General features: G+C 47.9%; 1 protein-coding gene across 1 annotated transcript in view; it reads right to left on the reverse strand.

Moving 5' to 3' along the window:
* LOC130371797 (PH and SEC7 domain-containing protein 1-like) overlaps positions 1 to 27,333 on the reverse strand; it is a 41,929-nt gene continuing 14,596 nt past the window's right edge. Inside the window, exons 8-16 of the mRNA XM_056577659.1 lie at positions 15,880 to 15,923; positions 9,877 to 10,088; positions 9,152 to 9,222; positions 4,517 to 4,674; positions 2,451 to 2,595; positions 1,561 to 1,704; positions 1,027 to 1,249; positions 633 to 656; positions 1 to 113 (exon numbers count right to left, since the gene is read on the reverse strand). Coding sequence (XP_056433634.1) covers positions 1 to 113; positions 633 to 656; positions 1,027 to 1,249; positions 1,561 to 1,704; positions 2,451 to 2,595; positions 4,517 to 4,674; positions 9,152 to 9,222; positions 9,877 to 10,088; positions 15,880 to 15,923 — 1,134 coding nt within the window. The remainder of the gene's footprint in view (positions 114 to 632; positions 657 to 1,026; positions 1,250 to 1,560; positions 1,705 to 2,450; positions 2,596 to 4,516; positions 4,675 to 9,151; positions 9,223 to 9,876; positions 10,089 to 15,879; positions 15,924 to 27,333) is intronic.

Here is a 27,333-nt window from a genome sequence, read left to right on the forward strand (position 1 = left end):
TCATCCTTGGGTCTTCTCCCGGTCTCCCTCCCTCGTCCAGCCAGCGCCTGCGTTCTTACGGTTGGGATACGTGGTGGGAGGGGGGCGGTGGGGGGAGCTTCGGTGTCGGCTCTCTGGCGTGGAATGTGAACACAGCTGGAGGGCTGAAACGGGTACCGCCATTGTTGAGACGACCTCCGGTGGGCCGGGGTCATCCGTGAGAGCCAGAGCTCGGTGGCCCGAAACCAGACTGGTGGTGGTGGTGGTGGTGGGCGGTCGGCTCGACCTGAACAATGCAATGTCTAATGTGCGTCAAAACACGTTTGGTCCCAAATCAGAGTTCACACGAGGCCACAGGTAACACAGCAGGTGGGAGTGGCCGGTGAGCGAAGGTGCCGTGACAGAAGAACTAAATAAACGGCGAAGGATGCCCGAACGGTTGGTCCATGTCTCTGACTCCTTGGAACAGTCTGTCAGTGCAGCGCAGTGCCGTACACTAGCGCACCCAGAATGCCTTTCTGAGCGACACCTCGTCTCCCATGCTCCTCTCCCATGCTCCTCCCCCACCCCCCCCCCCCCCAGGCTTGTGCCCTTTTCGTTGTCCCTCCGCCTCCTGACTTCACAACCCCGCTGGTATTGGCCAGCCACCATACCAGTCACAGGGCCCCGCAGCTCCCCTATTGGACGAGAAGATTAGGGTGCGGGGTAGAGGGCGTTGTGGGCGGGAGGTGGGTGGGTGGGGGTTGGTTAAGGGAGGGAGGAGTGGAGTGGACTACCCTCACTCCCATCCCTCCCCCCAATCCCCCCTCCTTTTCCAAGCAGTGCTTCCGGATCCCATGACCGGATCATAAAGGGGATTTAAAAATAAAAACACCCTTGCAGGAAGGCGGGCCTGCCGCTACCGGCGCCCCCCCATCCCACGTCCCGCCCAGCCTCACTTCTTCACCGCCTGCCGGTAGCTGTGCCTCTGGCCCTCCGCACGAGGCTTGCTGCCGCCGCCGCCGCCGCCGCCGCCGCCGCCGCCGCCACCGCCGCCGCCGCCGCCACCGCCGTGGGCACTGCTGGCGCCGCTGGCCTTGCTGCTGTTGGCCGTGTCCCGGGCGCTGCTGCTGGCCTGACTGGCCAGGCTGCTGTCCTGCAGCGTGGGGCTGGACTGGGCCCGCTGCAGGGCGCCGTCCTCCAGGAGCTGGGCCTCGAACAGGGAGAGGTCCGCCTCGCCAGCGCGGATCTTGGACCGCAGCAGCATGACGTAGGTGCCGTACCGCGTCTTCTGCAGGCAGGAGGGGGAGGGAGACAAGGGAGATGGGGGGGGGAGAGAAGGGGGGGGAGAGAAGGGGGATGGGGGGGAGAGAAGGGAGAGGGGGGGGGAGAAGGGAGAGGGAGGGGGAAGGCGGGGGAGGTGTTTGAAGGTGGTGACAAGGAAAATAACGAGGGGAAGAAAGAGGTATTGTTAGAAATATCTGCTCTTTGGTGTGACACTAATGACTTGTCGCTCCGCCGACTTTCCAATTTATGTATCCCCCCCGCCGTCAGGCTTGCTTTGGGCCCCCCATCGGGCCGGGAGGAAGGCGAGCGGCATACCTCAAACTCCAAATACTCGTCCCGCTGCCGGTACTCGTCCAGGTCGCGACCTTTGACCTTGCGTTCGGGCGGGTAGGAGCGCAGCTCGGCCAGTTCGGTGGAGATGGAGCGGAAGCGGGCCTCGTGGGACTTCACCTGCTCCTCCTGTGGGGCGAGGGGGGGGGGGGGAAGGGTCACTTGAAGCTATCCCTATGTCCTTGGATCCACGGATGAGGTGCCCTTGAGCCAGGCCCCTGACACCCCCACCTGCTCCCTGGGCACTGCACTGCGGCTACCCACTGCTCCGGGTGGGCCCCCATGTGTGTGTGGACCTCTGACAGGGTCACTCCTCTGTGTGTGTGTGTGCGTGTACGTGCTAATGTGTTGTGTACACCGGCTCCCGGATGGGTCAAAAGCAGAGAAAGAATTTCCCCCAAAAAGGGCAATGAAGGACAACTTAACTTAACTTGTCTGTTTGAGCCTGCTCCTTCTCCAACGACCGACTTTGAAGGAAAGCCCTCTGGTCTCCATTCCCTTTTCCCGAGGGTCTATAACGCCTCATGATTGATGAGGCTTACGAAGTACTATAAGGTTACGCTCCAGGATCTCGCAAAACAATAAAATGCTAGTTTAGAAAACGTGCGCTACTAAACGTGAGCCCTAAGGTATATGACAGCAATGGCAATCATGCATTATTTATGACATTATCATAGTGTATTAATATTCTTATTAAAAAGGTCTCAGGTGGTTGTGGGCCTCAATCCTGATCAAGAAGCAATCTGTTTCCAAGGCAACGCTTCCTTCCTCTGGGGATAAACAGTGGGGGAGGACATAACCGTACCTCGGACCGCATTGTAACAGAGGATGTTACCGTACCTCAGACAGCTTCGCAGCAGAGGATAAGATCGTACCTCGGACTGCTTTGACATGGTCCCCGGCAGCAGCGGCCGACTGAACTTCTTCTGAGAGCCAATGGCTGCTGGGAAGGGAGGGGATGAAAACATGGCTGCCACCACGTTGATCCGCGTGATCCAAGACTGCATCTGCTCCGCGTTCCTGCCATGGATAACAAGACACACACACACACACACAAAGTAAAAAAAAAAAGGCCTGCATTCTTGCCATGTGAAAATAGGCCCATAGGTGGCTCGCAACATCAAAAAGATAATTATCGGAGAATGCAGCAGCAGACCAATTAGTGAAACTATAAGAGTAATCAGATGGAGCGAAACGGCCTCGCTCCGAGTCCTCTACAGGAGAGAGGCCAGAAGAGGAAGAAGGCAGAGAATGTGAGGGAATAAGAGAGAGAGAGAGAATGTGAGGGAATGAGAGAGAGAATGTGAGGGAATATGAGAGAGAGAGAGAGAGAGAGAGAGAGAGAGAGAGAGAGAGAGAGAGAGAGAGAGAGAGAGAGAGAGAGAGAGAGAGAGAGAGAGAGAGAGAGAGAGAGAGAGAGAGAGAGAGAGAGAGAGAGAGAGAGAGAGAGAGAGAGAGAGAGAGAGAGAGAGAGAGAGAGAGAGAGAACGCGTTGGTGTGTGCGTGTCAGAGGAGCTGTGGTGAGAGTAACTGGGACATTTGGAGCTGCAACTGGAGCAGAGCGCCTGTCTCCTCCTGGGACCTGTCACATGTGGCCGCTCATGTGCCACTTCCTGGTTCCCGGCTAGCGTGCCCACCTCTGCCCTGCTCGCTCTCCCTAACTGTGGACCTTTGCATTCAATGTAAGGCAGGGCTCAAGCACAATAATGCTCACCATCACCATTTACGCGCCACCATCTTTATCTCCTCATCAGAAAATTAGAAAACTACATCTAAAACTCAGCGGAGTAGTATAAGTAGTGTCATGATATATTGCCTCTCACACGCATCAAAAAGCACAGACATATACACACATTACACTAAGACTCAAATACCATCAAACTTAATGTATCAAATCAGCTTAGTTCTGATTGGCCAATTGCTCAGTTCTGATTGACTGGCAGAAAACGGGGAGGGGAGTATGGAATAGCGGTCATAGATAAACAGTCTGAAGAATGACCTTGCGATGGCAGGATGAAAAGAGTGCTCGTCTAACAGGCAATTTTTGAAAAGCTGCAGGATTTAGCAATCTAGCTTTAGATGTGATAAGGGCTTGAAAGGACAAGGTTTAATGCCGTTTCTCTTATAAGCAAACCTCCCCGGTGGAAGACATCGCTCTATTGCCCTGCAGTACACTTTCCTCCGTGTAAATCTGCCCTGCCGCTGCTTATGAGACATAAGAATGGAAACCACAGCAATAACCTGCCTGTGCCCTTTAAAGCTCTACCATCGCCGTCGTGCTGCTAAATGCTCACCCCAAAGGTGAATGTTCATCCATTTTCTAGACCACTTGTGGTTGTGCACAAGTGTATATGCTAGTGTTGGGGTGCATGAGTGTGTATGCTAGTGTTTGCATGCAGGTGTGTGTGTCCGTGGGCGTCTGCGAGTTGGTTTAGTATGGGTAATCTGTCGCAGGTTCTTTTTGCCAACTAGGTGTCAGCGAGTTTTGCAATGGATTGTCTCATGGACAAAGAAATCAATTCAGTGTTTTCGTTATCCTCTGTGTAATTTACCCCGTACAAAAAAACGGGGTAAAACCATCCCGTAAATATCACCAAGATGTAATGTTGGCAATTTGTGTGTGTGCGTATGTGTGTGTGTGTGTGTGCGTATGTGTGTGTGTATGTGCGTGTATGTGTATGTGTTTGTATGTGTATGTGTGTGCCTGCGTGTATGTGTATGTGTGTGTCTGCTTATGTGTGCATGTATGTGCACGTGTATTTGTACGTCTGCGTGTATGTGTATGTCTGCATGTATATGTATGTCTGCGTGTATGAGTATGTGTGCGTGTACGTGTATGTGTGTCTGCGTGTATGTGTATGCCTGCGTGCATGTGTACGTGTATGTGTGCGTGTTTGTGTGAGCGTTTGTGTATGTGCATGTGCATGTGTGCGTGACTCACGGGGCCTGGAAGAGGTACACCCTCCAGTCGGCGGTGCGCAGGTAGAAGACGTTTGGCCTCTTGCTGTAGTCCGCCGCCTTCATGGCCAGGGAGTGGTGGATGGACACGGCGTTCTTCAGGTCCTCTTCCGAGAGCTGCTTATCTGGCCGGTACTCTCCCTTAATGGTACAAGGACACAGGAACACAGAAGGTCATGAAACGCTGAAGCCGTGAGTGCACCGCCATCCGTTTCAGGAAGGAAGCGGAATAACGTTCACGCGTCCGAAACAAGGTTGTTTCCCCTGCTGTGAGGATTTGAGCTATTGCCCGAGGGTTCTTCGAAAGGATCTGCAATAGTGGAGAGCGCGTCTTCTATCGCTCGTATTTTCCCAATCGATCACCTCCTTTACCAGCTCCACCAACAAGTAAAGGAGGTTCAACTACCTTTGGCTGAATAACAATTCAATGAACGAGGCCCATTGAGAGGCCTTGTGGAAGCATTACTGTATCACATGGTGACACCTGCTGTCCAATGGCTCCCCTCCAGACAGTTATCCTCCGCAGCATCGGCAGCCTTCCAGAATCACCTATTCCTTATCCAGGATGCGTTTCTTTTTTAGCCTCATTTGACGAGCCTCTGGATCTGAGCCAGAGGAATCCGGTGCCGGACAAAAGAGGCCGTTTTGTTTTTGTCTTGCCAGTTGCCGCACTTGATTTGGTCAGCGTGACGGTGGCCTGAGAAGCTGGCAGGGTTCAGAGCTTTGTAAAGCCAGGATCCGGGGCCCCATATGGCAGCCCCAGCCACCTGCCAGAGACCGGCTGGCTGGCCCTGACACACTAAAGCCTGTTGTAGTGTATGTGTGTGTGCAGGGAAATGGAGGAAAGCAGGCCACCTCCATTTAAAACACCTCTGAGTAACTAGAGGGCGCGTGTGTGTGTTAGGAATGCGCGATATAAACGATATACGATATAAACGATAAAAGATTGCCGACGAAAGAGATCTTAGTTATATTGCTCTATCGCGATATTGCATGTTTGACGCGATCTATCCATGACCCGCGAAATATAAAGTGCCACGAGCTGCAACCGTCTGCAACGCATCGTCCGCGACCCGCGAAATTTAAAAAGAGCAACGAGCTGCGACCAGCTACATGCATCATCCGCGACCCGCGAAATTTGAAAAGCCATGAGCTGCAACCGGCATCAACGCATCATCATCTAAGTAAATATGGCTGAAAGCAAAACGGAGGAGCTGGTGAAAAAGAAAGGTGCAACTTCCATCATTTGGAATTGGTTCGGATTTAAGCGGACCGACGAGCAGCAGCAAGCTATACTCTGTAGAGTGTGTGGGGAAACAATTCTGGCTAAGAACGGTAACACGACTAACCTGTTTTACCACCTCAAAACGAAACATATCGGTGAATACCATGAGAGCCAGGCAATGCAGCCAACCCCAAGCTCAAGTCTGAAGAACGCAGGAAAGAAAAAACAGGAACCGATCCAGTCCTCCATCCAACAATCATTTTCAAAGGGAACACCTTACAATAGGAAGAGCCCGCGATGGATGGAAATTACAAGGGCCATAATTGTTTACTTGTGTAAGGACATGGTCCCCTTTCAAGCAGTAGAGAGTCGCGGCTTTAACGCCATGATCAGAGCTATTGATCCACGATACGAGGTGCCTAGCCGCAAATACTTTACAGAAACAGAGATGCCAAAATTGTATGCCGAGCTCCGCGAAAAGGTTGAAAAAGAGCTGTGTGACTTGAAATACTTCGCCACTACAACAGACCTGTGGTCGAGCCGTACCATGGAGCCTTACCTCAGCCTGACCATTCACTATATAACGGACGATTGGAATCTTGGCAGCCGGTGTTTGCAGACGTCGTACTTCCCCTCTGAACATACGACCGAGGAGATAGCACAAGGACTCAAGGAAGCGCTTGAGTCATGGGGTTTTAAAGAAGAACGCCAAGTGTGCATCACTACAGATAATGGATCGAACGTGGTCAAGGCCGCGTCTCTGATTGGACCAGGCTGCAATGCTTCGGACACAGGTTGCACCTTGCCATCGGTAGGTTAAAACTTTTTGTCCATAATATCATAATATTTTAACATGAGATAGCAACATTTAAATGGACCCTTCTGATCCGATTATATTTCTAATCGGAATAGATCTATTCCTATCATGCAATCTTAATGTAAGCTACTGTAGGCCTATATATGGCATTCACAAAAGTGGTGAGCGTACGTTCGTATGTCTCTCGCGCTGTTATGTTGGTCTTGACTTATATGATATATGTAAGGGATAATGTTGTACAGAACGCCGGTCATTATCGGGAAAATAAGCACCGACAGGGCGAACCGGACCCCGACGCGCAGCGGAGGTGCGCTTCGCCCTGAATGGTATTATTTTCGATAAAGACCGGCGACGTTCTATATATTATCCCGCTTATTACAAGGCTAATTGCCAAAACGAAAAAATATCTTCACACGGTGTGTCTTTTTACAATTACCATTCGTAGTGATGATCAGCAGAGAAATAGTCCGCAAATAGCGCGTGTTCTCCACCGCAGCTAACATCATGAATAAAAAAAGAGAGCCGCAATTGTTCTCAAAAGTTATAGCTCTAATAGTAATGTTGCATTTGCGTTGAGAGATGTAGATTATGCCTCTGTTCAGTTGTATAGCCAATGCTATTTTAATGTTGCATTTGTGTTAAGTAATCGACAATGTGTGTGTGTGTGTGTGTGTGTGTGTGTGTGTGTGTGTGTGTGTGTGTGTGTGTGTGTGTGTGTGTGTGTGTGTGTGTGTGTGTGTGTGTGTGTGTGTCAGGGATGGAAATTAACACCCGCCACACGCCATTTGCGGGTGGATTTGTATGGTGGCGGGTAATACTTTCCAGTCAGGTCCGATCAAATTTGCATATCTCATACATTCGTTATATACGGCGCTGCACAGTTCCACAACCATTACCGTCAACATCCGGGCCCCTTCTTCCTCTACGCCTCTTTTGCTGAACTGCGACTGTCAATATCCGGGATAATATCGGTAACAGGGCTCTCAAGTCTCCCGCGTTCGGCGTGAGACACACGCATTTCAACCCATGCACACGCTCACACGCCACACGGTAGGGTAACCAGACGTCCTCTTTTGCCCGGACATGCCCTCTTTTTGACACACTTTTAAAAAATGTGTGTCGGAATTTCAAAATCGTCCGGGATTTTATTAAAGCCTCATATATGTTCACATTGAATTTGAGTTGCGTTTCTCTGGGTCGTTCACAAACTAGTTAGGCTACGCCCTCCCCTACTCAGTTCTGTTCGCTTCGCATTGGTGGAAGTGAGTAGGGGGAGTGGTTAAGTAGAGCCTTCAGATTGGACGGTTTGACCTACTCAGTTACCGTCGTGTTTTGTATTTATTATTTTACCATTATTGTTTTATAGGGACAAACATTAACAAATTTCTCCTACAGGGGATTGATAAAGTTCTATCTATTGAACAGAAAGAAACACTTGGTCATACTTTACACACTTTACCACAGCATTGGCCTACTGAATGCCACAGATATATTGTCAGCATTGGACTGAATGCCACACATATTTTCTTCTGAATATTAGTGTTAAGGGCATATAATGCTTACTATCATACGTTAGTTACCATGTCTGTGTGGACACATTTGTATGCAGTCACATGTAAATACAAAAAAACAAATGTTCCTATTGACTTATGATGGTGTAGCCATGCATGTTGTTTTATTATTAATATGTCAATTCGTTTTTTAATGAAAATACTTTGTATAGATGAATTATCCCCAAACTTGTCATCGTAACACCAACTGATGTGTATGAAAAACACTTTTCTTATCTATTGTTACTATTATATTGTTTAAAATGTACGCATATATTGAAAAATATATAGCGTATAAAAAGTGGCTGGCAAAAAAGTTAATTTCCATCTCTGGTGTGTGTGTGTGTGTGTGTGTGTGTGTGTGTGTGTGTGTGTGTGTGTGTGTGTGTGTGTGTGTGTGTGTGTGTGTGTGTGTGTTGCTACCGCCTTACCAAAATACATTTGTATCGTCTTATAGTGTTTGGGATTTAATAATCAAATATTTTTTTTTATTCTAGAAACCATTTTAGGAATTAAAAACTGCTGTGAGAATGTAGCCAGCTGCTTTTTCCAATACCCTATAAATAAAATGAAACAAAAAGCCTGTTAAATCTGTTAAAGGGGAAGTGGTTACGATTTGAGAGTAAAAATTCCAGTGTAATTCATTAGAAGTGCCAACGCCATCCGTCAGCTATTAGTAGGGGAGATAATCTATGAAATATCTGCCTTGGCTTGACTGCACGCCTTCCCCTGAACCACAGCATTTAGTTTTCAGACTGGTCCTGGTTAATTTCTGACCAGTCAGGACACCTCTTCCCTGATTGGTTTGTGGAACCCATCGTGCCTGTCAATTACAAGTGTTTGAACGCAACAGTCCTGAATGGCAGATAAAACGGGAGGGAGGGGTCGCCTTCTTTGGGTTGTTGGTATTCAAACGTAGTTCTCATCGGCTCCCTCTCTTTAAAACTCTCGAATCGTACCTACGACGGCATGGTAGTGAAGTAGTGTGTGACATATACTGTAGCAGGCTGATCGTGAGGGGCGTACCTTCTGTAGGTAGAGTATGAGTCCTTTCAGGATGGCGTAGAACGTCTTCCAGCCTCTCTTGCCCCTCGGAGCTATGGATGGATCAATCAGTTACACGTGTGTGATATTGCGTTCCATTTACATACAAAGTTACGGTAGTTGTGTGAATATGATAACTTTATTTTAAAAGATTTTTCTTTTTACCAAAGACGACAGTTTGATCATTTACTAATACAAATAAATAAGACAATTTCTACTGTATTTTACAGCGTTTTGTTTACGCGTGGGTTGTGGCATAACCACATTCTTTATAGACATGTAAGCACTGCAGTACACAGAGTACAGGACATAGTGGGTCCACTGCTGTGAGAGCGTTTACACATCCTACATATGCATATGATCCTATCATGGGACATCGGATGATGTCCATCCATTTGAATGATACAGTAACATCACGGTCTATATAACACACTTTGAATGTCGATTATTGACATTCAACACCTCAACAAATATAATGATATGAAAAAAAAAGAAAAAGATCTATCTTTTAAAAATAATTACTCTTAGAATACTATAACCGTAGCCTTTACAACTGGTACGGTAGACATTTCTGTGCTCCGGATTGTCCTACAACATCATGTGCGCATCATTAGTTTGACCTTTTTTTAGCGGATGGTGAATTGAGAATGTAAGCATGGGGCAAAGAGACAGAGAGGGAACAACAGTGCTACTTATAAAGGTCCTACTTCTCTTGCCGTCCGAGTCGGCGTGCACCTTGCGCACCAGGAAGCCGTTCTTGTACAGCAGCGCCCCGGTGGTCGCCGAGGCCGAGGCGTGGTGCGCCTCCTCCGACAGGGGCTTCCCGCTGCTGCCCACGCGCCGCACCGAGGTGGAGGCGGTGGAGTCGCAGAGGCTGTCCCCGAGCTCCGAGAACGACTTGCGCAGCTCCTCCTCGTCGCTGCGAGGGAGAGAGCGGAGCGGAGGGACACGGGTTAGCCGTCGTCATCGCCGCCGCTGTCCATCGCCGCCGGCGCCACCGCCATCATCACCACCACCCACAGCAACACCGGCAGCACCATCATCATCAACACCACCACCACCACCATCACCACCCACACCAACCCCAGCAGCAGTATCATCGCCACCAGCACCATCATCATCACCATCTTCATCACCAACAAAAATCTTCATCATCATCATCTTCATCACAACCAACACCACTACCACCATCAACACCAGTACCATCATCGTCACTACCGCAATTACAACCAGCAGTGTCGGGCACCATCATCACGACACCGCCATCACATCCAGCACCATCATAGTCACTACCACCATCACCACCACCATCATCATCATTATGGCTGTCATCCAGCCTGCTCCTCTGCCTCTCCCCACCGTGTCCTTGAGCCAGCGACACAACAGCCAAGGACGAGCCATGTGAAGCAGAGACAGCCCCGTTTGCAGGAGGGGGGAGGCGTGTGACGTACTGTTGAATCACTCTCTGCGTAGCACTCAGGCCGCCGTGCTAGCGCGCCTTCAGAACAAGGAGTTCTACAAAGCTCAACTTCTGTTGCTATACCCCGCCACCAGAGAGTCGACCCAGCTAGGTCTTCAAAAGCGTGACTTGAGTGTTTCTGTCTCTCCCCCTTCTCCCCCCCCCTCCCGCTAACACTCTCTTTCCCTCTCAGTCTCGGCCGTCTTTGTGTTTCTCTGTCTCGTTTCCTGCCTGGGAAGGGTCCACTCTCTCCTCGATCGAAACTGCGCGCCCCCAAGGGAGCTCGGCGTCAATCCTGTGGCCGAGGTGAGAAATCGGGGGCCCGCTGAACCCCCGGGGGCCACCAACGCCTCCTCAGAAATATACTTCAGACGTCTCTATCTTCCCCTCTCCCCGGCCCCCTACCTCCCTCTCTCTCTCTCCCCCCCCCCCCCCCCATCTCTATTGTTGTTCTTAACACACGCACTTAAAGTTAGGGTAGGTTATTTGCAGACACAAGCCATGGCAAGCTTGATCTTTGAAAGTATCCAACTGAAAAAGATCACAGGCATCCATTGAAGCCAAGCCACCGAAACCAGTGACCAGCTTGCTAACTTGGGCTGCAGTTCAGACTTGCTTTTGGGAAGACTCCAGTCGTACAAAATGAGTGCACATACAAAATGTTTGCATGTGCAAAGTGCAAACAGGTAGTCAGGTAGGCGGGTCAACTTTCAGGCCATCACAATAATTTCATCCGGGCCAAATTAAATGATTGTAGGCCTGCGACGGACACACATTTATCCCTTTGGTCCGAGCATTTGATTTGTTGATTGCTGTCGGGATGTGACCGGAATTTCCACACCAACCATACATTTAAATTGAGCAGACGCTTTTATCCAAAGCGATTTATACACACATTCACGGCGGAGTCAACCGTGCAAGGCGACAGCCAGCTCATCGGATTAGGGGACCTGCTCAGGGACATCTCGAGCCGGGGATCGAACTAGCCTTCCGGTCACAAGTCAACCCGCTCTAACTTCTGAGCTAAGCCGACCCCCCAGCCTTTAAGATATGAGAAATAAAACGAGCGCCTTAATAAAGCCAGGATTTCACCTTCCACAGCAAGGGTATGCACATGATAAGGCACACGTAACACACATATGAGTTTTAACAAAGTTTTTTTGCACCATTTTCGACAGTTAACGGCGTTTGTGTGAATCTCTCATTAGAGGACTTCAGCAGCGATACCGGAGGATTCTGATGAGGAACACCTGTTCCCTAAGAAATCTCAGCGCTCCTGTTGACTAACGGCGCACTCACTGATTGTGTGCATGTGTGTCTGTTCGTTGGCATCTGTCACTTGCTGTATACGTGTGTGTGCGTGCGTGCGTGGTGCATGCCGTCTCTTCACAAAACTATTCATGCGGTAGCACCACAATCTAAAATTGTATACAGATAGAGCATACACAGATATCTCCTGCTAGGCACTCATCGCATCTCCATCGTCTATTCTACAGATGCTGTCAGGGGGAGTTGCTGCTACACCTGACCTCTGTACATCAGCGCAGCGTGGTAAGTCAACCATTTTCATGTGTTACCTCATCAGGCGTCAGCCATGTAAAAGTTCAGCCCGAAAATAGCAAACAGAGGGATGCTGCTGACCCCGCCCCTCTCACCACCTACACCACCACAGAGATCGGAGTTACCCACAGTACATAACTACTGTTAACCGCTAACATCATAACAACATCAACATAACTAACATCTACCACACACACAGACAGAGAGAGAGAGATGCAGTCAGAGAGCGAGAGATGCAGTCAAGAGAAGCAGAGAGGAGGAGTGAGAAGAGAGATAGAAGCAGGGGGGGGGGGGGAAGAGAGAGAGAGAGGAGAGAGAGAGAGAGAGAGAGAGAGAGAGAGAGAGAGAGAGAGAGAGAGAGAGAGAGAGAGAGAGAGAGAGAGAGAGAGAGAGAGAGAGAGAGAGAGAGAGAGAGAGAGAGAGCATCTGAGCATGTGCACAGCCCTAGCCTGTTGCCTGGTAACTGCCAGGCTGCCTGGTACCCAATCTGCACGGACAAAGTAGAGTAGGAGCTAGAGCGGGGGGGATGAATGGAGGAGAGGCAGAGACGGATGGAGAGCGGGAAACCGGGAGCGAGAAGGAGATGAGGGAGGGAAAACAAAGGCAGACAATGGAAACAAACAGGACCGGTCTTCGCTGGCCAGAGTGTGTGAGCAAGACGGTCTATAGCAGGGGGGGGGGGGGGGGGGGGGGGGGAGGAGGAGACAAAGGATTCAACGGGAAGATAAGGGAGAGGGACAATGATCAAAGTTAATTGAGAGCCAGAACATAGGAGAGGAGAGTAGAGACAAGGGGAGTTGAGGAGGAAAGTAGAGGAAAGGAGAGGCGAGGAGACTAGAGTGGAGGATAGTCGAGGAAAGGCAAGGGGAGGAGAGGAGGGGAGAGGAGAGGAGGAGAGGAGGGGCGAGGAGAGGAGAGGAGGAGAGGCAAGGTAATGAGAGGCACAGAGAGGAGAAGTGAGGCAGGAGAGGAGAGGAGAGGCAGGGATGATATAGGAGCGGTTTGGAAGTAGGGGGCATATCAGCCATGGAGTTGAGTGGGAGGGGGGGCTGCTGGGTACCCGACTAGCAGGGGAGAGGGGGTGGCCTGTGTGCTCATGTCGCTGCGCTGCCAGCCAGCTAATTGAGACATGAACGCTGAAGCTCACCTGTGTCTGGCACATGGAAGAACGGCCACAAACAAACAAATACATCACACAGGTACTCATGTGAAAGAGGGCACCTATCTGCATGTCTTTCATCCGTCATTCGTTTTTCCCGTTCTATTCAGTCCTTCCATTTATGATGACAAAGCATTTCGTAGCCAACGGAAATTAACATTATTTATTTTCTATTTCAATTGTTTTAACCTATAATGGATTACGGTTTTGGTCTACAAGGTTCACGGTGGACGGGACGGTAACATCTAATAACAGCACCGTAATCCGCTTCTATAAAAGAAAAAAGAAAAGAGTCCATAGAGACTTCATAAAATCTTAACTCCAGCCATTTTCATCCCCCCCCCCTCCCCCCCCCCCCCCCCCCCCCAAGAACAACCACAACAAAGGTTGGGCTGCACAAGGTGAGGGGAGATGGCCACAGACAATGGCAAGGGTGGGCTGCTTAGAGCCGCTGAGGCAGGACGAGAGGGATTAGCAGTTTAAAAGAGAATAATGGAGCAGCTGGGCCCGCCTGGCCATCCCCTCTCTCTCTCTCTCTTTAGGGGCTTGAGCGCTCTTTATCCTTCTCTCGGCTCCTTCATGACCATCACAACTATCACTTAACCTCTCTCTCTCTCTCTCTCTCTCTCTCTCTCTCTCTCTCTCTCTCTCTCTCTCTCTCTCTCTCTCTCTCTCCTCTCTCTCTCTCTCTCTCTCTCTCTCTCTCTCTCTCTCTCTCTCTCTCTCTCTCTCTCTCTCTCTCTCTCTCTCTCTCTCTCTCTCTCTCTCTCTCTCTCTCACCAAGCGCCTCTCCACCCCCACTTGTGTATATTGTCTTTCCACACACACACAGGACTATGTGTTTGCACGTTGATCTATGATTGCGGAGCATGTGGGTGCACCCAGCTCCACCGCTGAGTGGCCACGTGCGTCTGCCTCTGTGGGGGTGTGAAGTAACACCACTGGTTTCTCTTTTTCTCACACACACACACACACACACACACACACACACACACACACACACACACACACACACACACACACACACACACACACACACACACACACACACACACACACACAGGTTTAACCTGAGCCAGACCATACAACAATGTTATCAATCATATAACATCCTTACCGGGTAAGTAGCATATAGCTATTAACATAAATGAATTATATATATATATATATATATTCCAATATCCCAAAATCGTACTCGGTGTCTGCTGGTTCTTAAGTTCAGGTAACGGAATCTCTTTAGTCAGGGCAACACATTAACTACACAAATGCCACCTGAGAGAGTGTGTGTGTGTGTTTGTATCCGTGTGTTCCTCCGTTTCCTTGGAGCTGCGTGGAGAGATCATGAGCGAACCCTCCCATCCACCCCCTCCTCCTCCTCCTCCTCCCCCGGGTGGATCTCCTCCTCCTGGATCTGCTCCTCTGACCGCTTATTTTTGCCGTCTACTCTCCCACAGCATTGCTGCTATTTTTGCGAGTGTAGTGGGAGGATGCGGTCACATCGTCATGCAGGAGCCCTTTTAAACAGACCTGGTTCCCTCCTCCTCTCCCACCTCCCTCTCATGTTTAGCTTTCCGTCAAGGTATGTCTGCTAGTGTGCCTGTATCTAGTGCGTGCAGATATTCAGGCATTTGTGTGTACAGGTGAGAGTGTGCGTATGTGTGCTAGAGTGTGTCGGGGTGTGTGTGTAACCAACGCACGCATGTGTTTGCTCTCGCGAAAAAGATCTAGGAGAAGCGTGTGGAGTGCGATGCGGCAGCAACAGAGTCGTATCCATGGTGCCGTAGCTATGGCAACAAAGCTTGGAAAGCTAGTGACTTAATTGGCATCACAGCAGCCCTTTGGAGCGCCTATTCCAGAATAGCAACCCTTGACACAGTAATGTTTTCATCACAAGCCAGGCGACTCCTACGTCATTAAAGTTAGGGTAGGTGATTTATTTCAGAGCCATTGTTTTTATAAAATATTCGGTGAAATAATTTTTACATCACGGCAGCAATAAATATATCAAATGCTCTGCCAAAAAAAGAAAGGTACCTGTGGCTGTTGCAGGCCAGGAATAAGCCCATCATTGCATTCATTACATGCCTGTGCGCTAACTGCACGTGACCGGAATCTTCCACCAGGTCAAGCAGAACTATTGCTAAAGCTAGCGAGCTAGTCATGGGTTTTGGGGGAGTGGCTTCGAAGGGATTTGTTCAGTTGGCTACTTTCAAACACTAGCTTACGCCGTTCAGATTGAGTTTGAAAGTAGCCAACTGAAAGTAGCCAAACTGCCTACCTTAGCTTTAATAGGGCTGCTAATAAGCTAATCCATAAGTGCACTCTGCTATCTCTGATTCTGCAGAATCTCCCCCTTTCAATGCGTGTATTTGTGAGAGTGAGAGTAAGAGAGAGAGACCGAGAGACCAAGAGACAGAGAGACCGAGAGAGATGGAACGGTGAGATAAGCGAGATAGTGAAGAAGCCAGTGTGTGATTGGAGGAGTTGGTAAGAGAACAGGTAGGGACAGTAGACACTAGGGAGAATACTCACAGTGTCCATTGTAGCTTCTGATTCTTGATGGCGTTGTACAGGGCCTGGGGAAGAAAAAAAAAACCTGCAGTTAGACACGATACTTAAACATCGCAGCCAGCACACCTTCAACAGGGGGTTCCCAGTTTGCACATTCAGATAGAACCAATATGGCTGCTCGGGGAAAAAGCGCCATTGTGCCACCCAAGTGCCATTGTGGCACAAATACCTCTTTCATGGGGTTATGCCATTCTCCATCCGTGGTTTAAAATGTACCTTGGAATGCATATTGGCCTTATTACACAGCTTAGTTGAATACTCGATTTCGATTGGTCAATTATTTCTTTTAAGCAGTCATTTGCAATGAAGAAAAGACGTTATGGATGCTTTGTCATCCTGTCTGGGTGTATTTTGCAATAATGACCGGCGCGCTGTTCCTTATCCCTTACTTATCACAGAGGTGTAATAGAAGGGGAATGGTAGAAAAAGCAGGTGCTGCTCATTTAGTTAATGATGGGTCTGTAGGCATGCTCATGGGAATATATATACAGATGCTGCCGTGACTGCTTCGAGTGCTTCGGTTGCTGCGATTATGTCATTATTTCGCCATATTGGAGAGGCGAGGACTGGCCTGTAAACAACAACCAAGCAATCCGGAAGGCCAATGCAGGGTCTATGTATACTATATGTTTATGGGTATGCTATTGCCCATAATTAACATCATGAGATACTGTGTTTGACTCTACCATTACACCTCTGTCATGAAGGTTCATTCTCTAGCCAGTCCACCATTCAGTCCGATAAACAGACAGTAAGCAGACCCCACACAACCATAAACAGACCAAAATAAAAGATCCATAAACCAATAGAGAATGTATAATTGTTGTATAACACCATAACAATAAGTTTTAAAGAAAATCAATACGGGGGGAGGCAAGGATGGCATTGCTGCATGTCTTTGGTTTCTTCTCAGGGAACCGCACCAGACTTTGGGAACATGCGACACTGGAAAGTAGCATTTGTAGTGGTAGCCAAGCCATTTAGACATATTTAAATCTCTCCCCAAACACACACACACACACAAACTCATCCACCCTCAGAGGGACTATGGGATATTCTGCTGTCTGTGATATGGTCCAAGGCCCTGTGTGCCACGAGGCATTTGGAGGGCAGGCATGTGATATGGTCCACTCTGTCTACAACTTCTACTAAAGGCTCAGTTATGGTTCCACGTCGACGCAACACAATGACCACGCCGACGCTTCGACGCAGTATTGAACCTGTTTGGGTTCCGCGCCGGGTTTACGTCAGGTTTTAGTTAGCAGATCAATCACAGCCCTTGCCCTTACCTCGACGCAAGGCTAACATTTTTGGGAGGCGCACGTCAGGCCCTTGCAGTGGACGCAGGGAGGTTCCGCAAGGACGTAATGGGTGTGTAATTCCCCTTACGCTGCGTCAATGTGGAACCATTACTAAGCCTTAAGACTATAGAAGAAGGAGTGAGCGAGAGAGCGAGGGGGCGGGAGCGAGAGATAGGGAAGGTGTGACCATCACGCACTGGTGCCTCGGTGACAGTAGGGGAGATTGAAAGGACACTTGCGGACAGTTCATTGCCACGCCATTCAGCGTCGACAAAAGCGCAGACTCACACCCAGCCCTGTGTCTTTCTCACCAGTGACGCTCCAGCCATCTGGGGAGCGAGAGAGCGGAGTCCTCTACTGATTGAGAATGGCTGGTGGAGAAGTGGCGGATGGGTTTTTGGCTATTTAAATGCCACAGTGTTAATGGGAACTGTTCAACATGTGATTACTTTGGGTTATGGTTTTTTGGTTGGTTGAAATGTGATTTGAAACGGGAGGGGCTTTTCTTGCAGTGTGTCTAATCAGGCTAATTTGCTTAAGTTTTCCTTTGAAACTGAGCCCAGTAGTGCACTTTGCTCGGATTGCAAGAGCAAAGGGAATATTTGCCGGCAATGAGCCACAATCATCCCCCTTTGGTTTTAGTTCCCATAATGGTCTATCGATGTGTGATGTATAATCTGGCATCTCCAAGTGTGTTGTGAGCTTATGCTGGTGCATATAAATATGGACAATGAGTAAATACGTAGGCCTTGCTTCTCCTGCAGAGAGTGAGTGTGCTGGAAAGCAGCAGGGAGCTGCTTTGAAACCACCGCCCTTTATCCGTTGTACAAATCTGGTCAGCGGCCACATTTGAGCGTGAACTTGTTAGGGCTAAAAGGGTATTAATCTGCTGCTCCACAAGGAGATCGAGTTCATTCTGAATTGAAAAAAAAAAAAATTAAAAGAATAAAAGGCAATATCAATATCTGCTCTTCCTCAAACTCAAATTTACCAATTTAATTGAACAATTGAGCCGTTGGAAACCAGCATGATTTGGAAAAAGGTGTACAAAATACATGTTCTATCTGTGATCGTACGCCCATAGGGTCAAATTTGTTAACATGCATAATATGTCACAGGACAGTTAATAGCAACTGTAAAAAGCGTCTGTCAAAAGGGTCTTGTAATGACCCCAAAGAGCTCTGTCAATAGGGAGTAATCTACTACAGACCTGGGGAGGGGGGGGGCCCGGCTGATGTAAAGGCGAGGAAGGGGCTTGAATCAATCGGAGCTCCGTACCGCGCTTCCTTGTGCTTCAGGGCCCCATGAGACGCATGGTTGTTTGTCGCCCGTTTCATTCACGTCAGTCGTAGCCCCAAAATGCCGCACCGGTACCCCTGTGGCGACCCCATTACACATACTGTACCAGAGAGCGGTGTGGTCAACATGGCCTGCTGTCGAGACACTCGCCTACATCAACCTCTCCATTCATGCTGTGCCAAGTAATAAGTGTGCCTGTTCTCCTTAAGTAGAGCAACCCAGCAAACAGGCGCAATGGGCCAGATTTAACACATTCAAAAAAAGAAACTGTTCACCCAATGCCCTCGTGTTTTTTTACGCCAACATCTACCACAATCCAACCGCAGTCGAAACACTGACGGATGTACAAAGCAGAAAGGTATTTCATTGACGTTGCATTGATTGGATAGAAAAAAAATTGTGGTGAAAAACGATGGTATGGATTCATGCCACGGCGTCGTCTGTGCTCCCTTTGTGAGAAAACATCAGCAGCCTACTGCAACGCAGGGAGAAACATCCCGAGTTGAGGTTCGCCCTGCTACAGCGCAAGCCTCTTTTGTTCTCGTCTTAAGACGGGACCAGCCTATGCGATGGTGTTGGCGGCGCTGTTCATAAACATACAGTACCTTCTTTCTCTTGCGGGCCTGAGGGTGATTCTGTCCGTCCTGGGCCTTTCCCAGGAGGTCTGGGAACACCAGGGGTTTGAGGGAGCGGGAGCGCGGCGTCCGGGGGTAGCGAAACGGGTCCATCATCCGGAAGTCTCGTCCGTAGCGCACCGAGCAGAGGGAGCGTGAGCGCAGGCGCCCGGCGGAGTGCAGGCTGTTGACGCCGATCATTGTCAGAATGAATGAGGCGCAGGGGGTGGGTGGGGGTGGGTGGGGGTGGGTGGGGGTGGGTGGTGGTGTGGTGAGGGGGGGGGGGGGCGAGCGCGCAGAGCGCTGACTCTGTCCCTCTCGGTCGGCACTGGAACGCCGGCACTTCAGCCACTTATGCTCCAAGTGAAGAGTGCGAGGCGTGACTCAACGGTAACGCGATTACAAAAAACAAAACAAACACTGAGACTGAGAAAAAGGGGGCTTTATTTAGGCTGGATTATTACGCCCGGTTTAATCCAAGGTTGGGCCGCGGGTCCGCGCCCGGTACTGAGGCACGGCGCTGGCGGTTGACGGGGAGGACGGGGAGGAGGGGACTAACAGAAAGCAAGAGAGGACATGTCATCCGGCTCCTGCCTGCCAGTCACTGAACCCGTGTGGCGTGCTGACAGCCGGCGAGTAACTCCCAGCGGCTTCGTCTGAAAAGTCCCACTCAGCGGCTGGAGTGCAGCCGCAGACTGCCCACCTGGTGGTGAATAATTGAGCAGACGGCAATGTATTATAGATGGACGGGAGTGACAGTGACGCGAAGGGGTGCGAAGGGGCTGATGATCCAGGACAGGAGAGTCGGGAATGACGGGTGTCTTTCTGCCACAGGTGACTGGAACACAGCAGGACTGTTCAATTGTCAGATGAGGGAATAAATCCAAACGTCGTCCTCACGGGGGATGCAGAAAGTGAGTGAACGCTGTGCCCCGCGAAGTCTAACTTCCTTGGAGTAGCAGTCGACACGAGTAGGATACACTGAACCCTGCAAGCCCTATAAGGACGCCTTCCCCTTCAGCCTAGGCTTCAGGACCAGATGACCCCCTTTTAATGACAGCCGAGAGGTAGCGAACCACTCCAGGCACAGGGATGAACATCCAAATGTATATACACACACGTGCACATTCACAGAGTAACAGATGGCATGCAACACTTAGCCCAATGTGTCGACAGACTCCGAGCACAAAACAGATGGGTGCAAAAGGAGGGAAATGGGGAGGTTAAATGACAGCGCCGAAAGCGTTGCCCGTATATGAAGCCACACAGTAAACCAGAACAATACAAACTACACACACACACACAACAGAAACAGACGGGGATGGAGTCAACCAAAGAGGGACAAACAACGCCCACCGCCTACTCAAGAGAAGGGATCTCAAAGAGTGCTCTCAAATGCGTCACTACGTCGGAGACACCAAACTAAAATAATTTAGTAGTAGTGAGAGCAACATGGGTCGCCCAGAGTCAGCTGAGGAGCTGAAATACGAAGGCAAACAAAAAAGGAGCGTGGAAGGAGAAGCCGGCACGCGGCAAGGCGGGGGTCCCGTGTCCTCCAGCACGCTGCCCGGGCTGTAAGATGGATACCAGTCTGTGTTCAAGTGACCGCGCCGACTGTCACGGTGACATCGTTTTTCTTCTTTCCGGCCGCGGTCCTCCACGGTGGAGAGCACAAGTCCGATCCACCTGCTCCCCTGGTTCAACGTCTGTGTTTACGGCTCCGTTGCCATGGGTTACTCCATCCTCCCCCGCTGTGATCCACTTCTCCTTTTAGCGCTTCCCCATCGATGGCTCCTCCGAATTGCCGTGCTTCCAGCCCGGTTTCTCTTTTTTTTTTTAAACACTTGCCGTTTTGCACATGCGGTGGGCGTCGGTGTGGGTGCGCAGGGAGGCAGCGGAGATAAAAAAATCTAGAGAGGCAGCTTTCATCTTCTCCGGGAATCTTTTCAGCCCCCCTTTTTGCTTCGTCTCCGGTGATTCTCTGCCTCTCTCTATCTCATCCTCACTGCCGTTCCCTCGCTCTGGCTGTTGAGGAGGACTGGCTCCCTGAGTCGCAGTAGAATAAAAATGTGAGAGGAATCCTGCTCTATCTCTCGCTCCCTCGCTGTGCGTGTGTGCGCGTCTCCCTCTCTCTCTCCCCCCTACTTCGTCAATGCACACCTCCCTCGCCGTGTCCCTCACTCCCTCCCTTTTTTCAGTCACTCACCAGCGAATCACACTCTTCCAACTGCCTCGTCTACGTGTACATACACACGGTTACCACACACACACACACACAGAAACAAAGCTTTTTGATACACTCTGAATTGCAATTAGCATTCGATGGCTGCCTTTCAGCTGATGGAGCGAGAGAAAGAGAGAGAGGCTGGAAAGGTAAAGGAGAGCGGACGAGTCACAGAATGACAGGAAGCAAGCCTATTTGTATGCATATATATATATCTACACAAACACACGAACAAGAAATGGGAGAAACAAAATTGTGCTTAACATTCTGCACCACTGCGATTGAACTATGAATAAAACATCAGAAAAATTAGCAGAAGCATCGCTTTTCACCCAAATCCACCCCTGTCCTTTGGGACGACGCGTGAGCGTCGATCATGATTAGTGTCTTGAGGATTTCATGAATTCTAAAGAGAAGGATCCCACAGCCCCACGGTGCCTGTGAGTAACTACATCACAACAAATGATGACTGGGATTTTGATATCATCATAAATAAATGATCCTTTTCATTCAGCTGCTACATTCAATAAAAACAATAAAACGGATCATATAACATTAATTATAATCATCCTTATCAACAGCACAATTTCATATAAATGATGGGCGCAGATTTAACCACACATCGGCTGGGTATGTGTGTGTGTGTGTGTGTGTCTGTGTGTGTCTGTCTGTCTGTTTGCTGGGGTTATCACCTGCCAGACCTCAGCTTCAGAAGACAGATGAGAGAGGAGTACTCTCCCGAGAACATATGTCAGTTAGAGTTATTGACTTGGCTATCAGTAACGGGGACAACGGAGCAAGGTCTAGAGAGAAAGGCAGCGGTCCACCGAGCAAATTAATGGTTAGCGTAATGTTGCTCACAAGACCAGATGTACCGGATAAGAGCAAACTTTTTATTTATTCATCATGTAAACATGAGGCTTCCTGGCCTCCAGATTATCTGTTAGATGTACGCAGCAACAATGGAGCGTGGATAGATTGTGTTCACAATCTTCTCCATTAATCATATTTCGCAACACAACCAGCATTATGCATCCTAAATAACTATGCCATGTTTGGACGCATTGTCGACATTGAAATGTCCGCCTTGTTTTTGTTTGGTCCCGACAACCCAATAAAATTAATACTTTGAAAGTAAAGTCACTGGAAAGCTACCGGTAGAGATTTGACCTCTGTCAAGGCAGTACAATACTAAAAGTAAAATCTAAAAATGTCCCAAATATGATAGAGAAACGTGTAATAAAAGACAACAATTTGTTGACCGAAAACGACCTTGGGTTTTGGATTAATGTTTGCAGACCCAGATAACCATGCACTGCGTAGAAATCTGTATGCAGGTCTGTATTACTTGCAATTCTATTAGTTTGAGACGAGCAAAGATATGAATGGCATCTCAGAGGAGAGGCATATTGACATACTTATTGACTGTCGGACAAAATCATTAAATGTTCATGTTGGAATGTAAACATTTTTTAGCGTGTTCCACACTGTATGTCAACGGAAGTCTACGCTAACACTGATAAACGCTTTCCATGTGGTGAAACAGGGTAGAGATATGCTTGCCAACAGAAACAGGCAGAAAATACATCTACGGACATCTGGCCTTCGCCGTCTACCAGGGACCTGAGGAAGCTACAGGCGCGCTGAGGCCAATTGGCAGAGAGCTGCCATGGTCAGCGGTTGGTGCCTCTCTCTCATGCCTGATCTGAGACTTGTTCACTAGCTTCAAAGACGTCGATGGCCTAGCTCCTTCTAATTAAATAGCTACCCAAAAGCAAGTCACCAGAGGTCTCCTGTATCTGAGATGAGGGAGCAAGCTATTTCATATCGATGCGTAATGGTCAGGTACTGTGGTCTACAGCTGGCTGCCGAGTTTCTGAAAGTAGGGGCCACGATCGACTTGAGCTGAGACGACTTGGACAATTAGCTTCTGGATGTTGTCTTCGGATCAACAGTCTTATCAGTTAACCTCCCTAACACTTCAGAGTTCAATTTCACCAGATCTACCAGGACAGTTCCTCCACTCCTTCTAAAACTAGAGGTTTGTAGGCTTTTTCCCCAAATAATGTATCCAAAACAAAATCAGATTAAAGGAATATATTGCCTTATTCACGTGGCCCAACATATTAGGGGGAGAAGTTAGGCTGCCCTATTTCTGAGATGATCTACAATGTTTTTGCTCCAGACTGGGAAGCCAGTTAACTGGGTTCTCAATAGTAATCTTCAGCAAAGCAAAGTACTGGTACCGTGGTATTGAAGAGGTTTATAAGGATACAAGTTAGTGGTGTGGTAATAATGAAATACTGAAATACTGTCCATGGACTCCAACGTTTATCTCTTGGTCAGCAAAATGGCTGACAAGAAAAAATAAAACCCCTTGGATTCAGGGCTATAGATCCAGTCCAAGTTTTAAAAATGCAGAATAAGGAACAATTGTCAGTTTCCTTTTTGAAAAAATGCACTATTGTCCTTTAATTACTTTGCGATTTTTGCTGCCAAAATAAATGCTGTTTATTGTTGGACTTCATCATTTTTGGTAGTGAATATGTTGTACCGATTCGATAAAGAAAATGTAAATGTTCTCTCTCAATCTCCCTTTCATTTTCCTGCTGTTAATGGCAGCAGTAGCCTGATTAAAATAAATATAAGGAAGAGGAACTGAGACTTTGGAAGTCCCAGTTTGTCAAATTGAGGAAACGTTTAGCATTTCTTGCCAGGCAGGAAGCCAAACCTAACTAAGAGCCAATCAGAGGCTATTTTCAGTGTTTCCGTATTTGCATGGTAGAAACACTGAATCTGGATCTCCATACGTCTTCTCATGTTGATCTCTGTCCCTCTCTACGGGTCTATTTATGGCTTGTTCCACCTGGCTTCTCTCCCACACACTGAATCCTTGGTTCAGATCTCTCCACTCAATCCCCAATGGACAGTTGAGAGACAGTGAGTTGGTTCCCTCTGATTCTCTTTCTCATCATCATCAAATGTTTGCGCAACATTCAGGTACAAACTAATGACTGCTTAATGCATGCGATTGACCAGGATTCAAAAACTTTTTGTCTTAAAGTAGATCTAGATTACCTAACTCATTGATCTCAGAGAGAGAGAGAGAGAGAGAGAGAGAGAGAGAGAGAGAGAGAGAGAGAGAGAGGAGAGAGAGAGAGAGAGAGAGAGAGAGAGAGAGAGAGAGAGAGAGAGAGAGAGAGAGAGAGAGAGAGAGAGAGAGAGAGAGAGAGAGAGAGAGAGAGAGAGAGACTCCTCAGCTAAATATCCATACGTGAGCAGACTATAAATTATATTTTTCACATATCCTGTATTTGGTTTGGGCCAAATCTTTCCCGCTTGTGCAGAAGAAAGTATGGGGTTCACGTATAGGCCGGGCAAGTAAAAGAAAGTTATATTCAACAAAGTTCACATTTGCTCTTTGGGCTTGCTTCATGGCTTTTCAACCCTAAAAGCCATGCTCTCAGGGTTGAATGCACACTCTGTTCGGTCGATGGTTGCTAATAGTGCCTATGAACCTCTGCTCGTGCTGCAAATTACACTACAGCATGTGTTAGATTAGTCAGGGATTTTTTGAGGGGTGAGTACTAGACTTGTGAAACCAACTCATAAGTTCCCATTTTAGTTTCAAAGGGCACCGCAGTCTGACCAACATCCAAATCGTAGCATGTATTTGTTTAAATAAGAATCGATGGAGTGATTAAAACAATTTTACCTGAAATAGACCAAATAACAATGTTAAAAGATGAACAGAAACTTGCTCTGAAGGCTTAACTCAGAGGAGAGGAAAGGCGGGCATAGATAGCATAGTGCATAAGAGTCACCTAGGCTGATTCCCACCTACCGCTTGCCTGATTCACACCTACACCTTTAGCTTACCTGAATTTGTACAGAGCAGCGGCTCATTTGTTATGATGTTTCACTTTCCCACTTGGCTTGCGTTCACACGGCGATATTCAACAGCGGACAAAAATGAGTAAACAAAAGGCATGCTCGAGCAAACAATGTCATAGTTGGCCTGAACAAATGGAATAACGTCACTATTTATCGAAAAATAATGCATTATTGTCGTTCGATTTATTATGAGGAAAAAGATTGCTCTGGCTGTATAAAAAGACGTAACACACAAGACAATAAAAAGAGTCAAATTGAATTGCACTAAAATGGAAGCAAATCAAAATTGCTTGAAAGTATAACTACAGTTATTGTGATTCTCCAGATGTTGCACCAAGCTGCATATTGAATATGATCACAAATCAAGACAAAGTATAGAAAACAATTTGATGATGCATGCTATAGCCTAGACAGCAACAATGCCTTGAGGCAGATCGTTTTGTCGCCCATTCATTTCTATTCACACAACGTGTGAATGCTTAGCTAACTAGGGCTAAAATAAGCATAGGTGTGTTATGGCCTGACGCGAGTTGTTTCGGTTTGTTGAGTCAGATCTGGTTCTCACTGTTAACAAACCTGGTAATCACCTCAAACACCCTTTTCCCAAAGTAATCAACTGTGCTCTAGGCTAAGAACGAAACCACCATTAACAGAGATACAAACACTCTGGGATTCCCACAGCACTTTACAGCTTAGGCGGCTGCCTAAGCTGTAAAGTGCCGTGTCAGTTTATTTTATTGTAAATATTATACAAAAGTATAAAATAATCTAAACTTCATTCACTCTCTGTGTAAAGATCAGGCTGCAGGGCAAGTCTGAGAGTTTGCATGAAAATAAGATGAATATTTAGCATAATAGCAAGACCCCCCCCCTGGTTTGACAGCAAACCCCACCACCTTAACTAACACATCTCCAAACACTATAGTAGGGTCTAAACAATCTTAGCACGCACCATCTCCACCACCAAATCCACTGAATGATCAGTGTGAGGCCCAAGTGGCAACAGCAACTGCTAAATAGAAAAGGGAAGACTCACAGATTGGAAACTATGGTAACAGCAACGACAGGCTCATACAGTGGCCGGTTGTTCAAAAAGCCTGATGTCCGACTGCAAATGGACTTTTCACTTTACCGCCACATCATCACCATCTGGTTGACGATAAACACAAAACACAGCCAAGCCCCGAGAAGCATTTCTTATTCTCTTTTTAACTAAGGTCCCAGACGCCAATGCATTATGAAAAACGAGCCACTGTTCCAGACACTGGAACAAAAGCTAAATATCCCAGTGTTTGCCTTTGTGAGATGAAGATGGATAGAGATAGAGATGAAGCCACGCCCAAGTGTGGTTTACAGATAGAGATCTGGCAACTCCCCTCCTCTATTCAAGTATTAATAGGAAATATATCAGTGATCTATATCAGAGGAAGCTTCCCTTGTCTGGGTAAAGGGTTGGTAGGACCCAGTGGAGACCAAATCTTTTTTACAGATGCCGACATTGATACAGACTTCTTAACCTCCTGTACGGTGTGAAGAGATTGCACATAAAATTCATTGACCTTAAAAACACAACACAAGTAAGTTATTCATAAGCCCGTCGCTTTGCGATTGGACACACAATTTGGAGTTTTGTTTTGTTTCCATGTAGTTGGAAATGTCAATCTCTTGATTGCAAAGGCATATTGCATACCCAGCAAGAACTTTAACCTTATCAAGATACATGAGCAGTTTGAATACATTTTTCCATAAATTAACAACAGTGGTTAAGTTAGAAAGACTTCACAAATCACACGTTAGGGTTCACAGATGCGACTACATCGACATGCAGGCCCCTGAATCAATTTGAAACAACCAAGAATTGCTCGATGCACCGATTTAAACGTTTCGAATCGGTTGAGTAAAGCTTAAGCCTGATATCAAGACAGTATTGTCAACAGATTTCATTCCGTTTCCCCCAAAAAATATTTATTTCGAGTGATCTGTTTGGTCGAAAAAATCAATTTATTTTGAGCGATCTGACATTTTTTAATAATCTCAAAATAAATTACATTTTTCAAAATAAAATTAGGATAATCAATACATT

The sequence above is a fragment of the Gadus chalcogrammus genome, chromosome 18 (assembly GCF_026213295.1).
Source record: "Gadus chalcogrammus isolate NIFS_2021 chromosome 18, NIFS_Gcha_1.0, whole genome shotgun sequence".
Taxonomy (NCBI): domain Eukaryota; kingdom Metazoa; phylum Chordata; class Actinopteri; order Gadiformes; family Gadidae; genus Gadus; species Gadus chalcogrammus.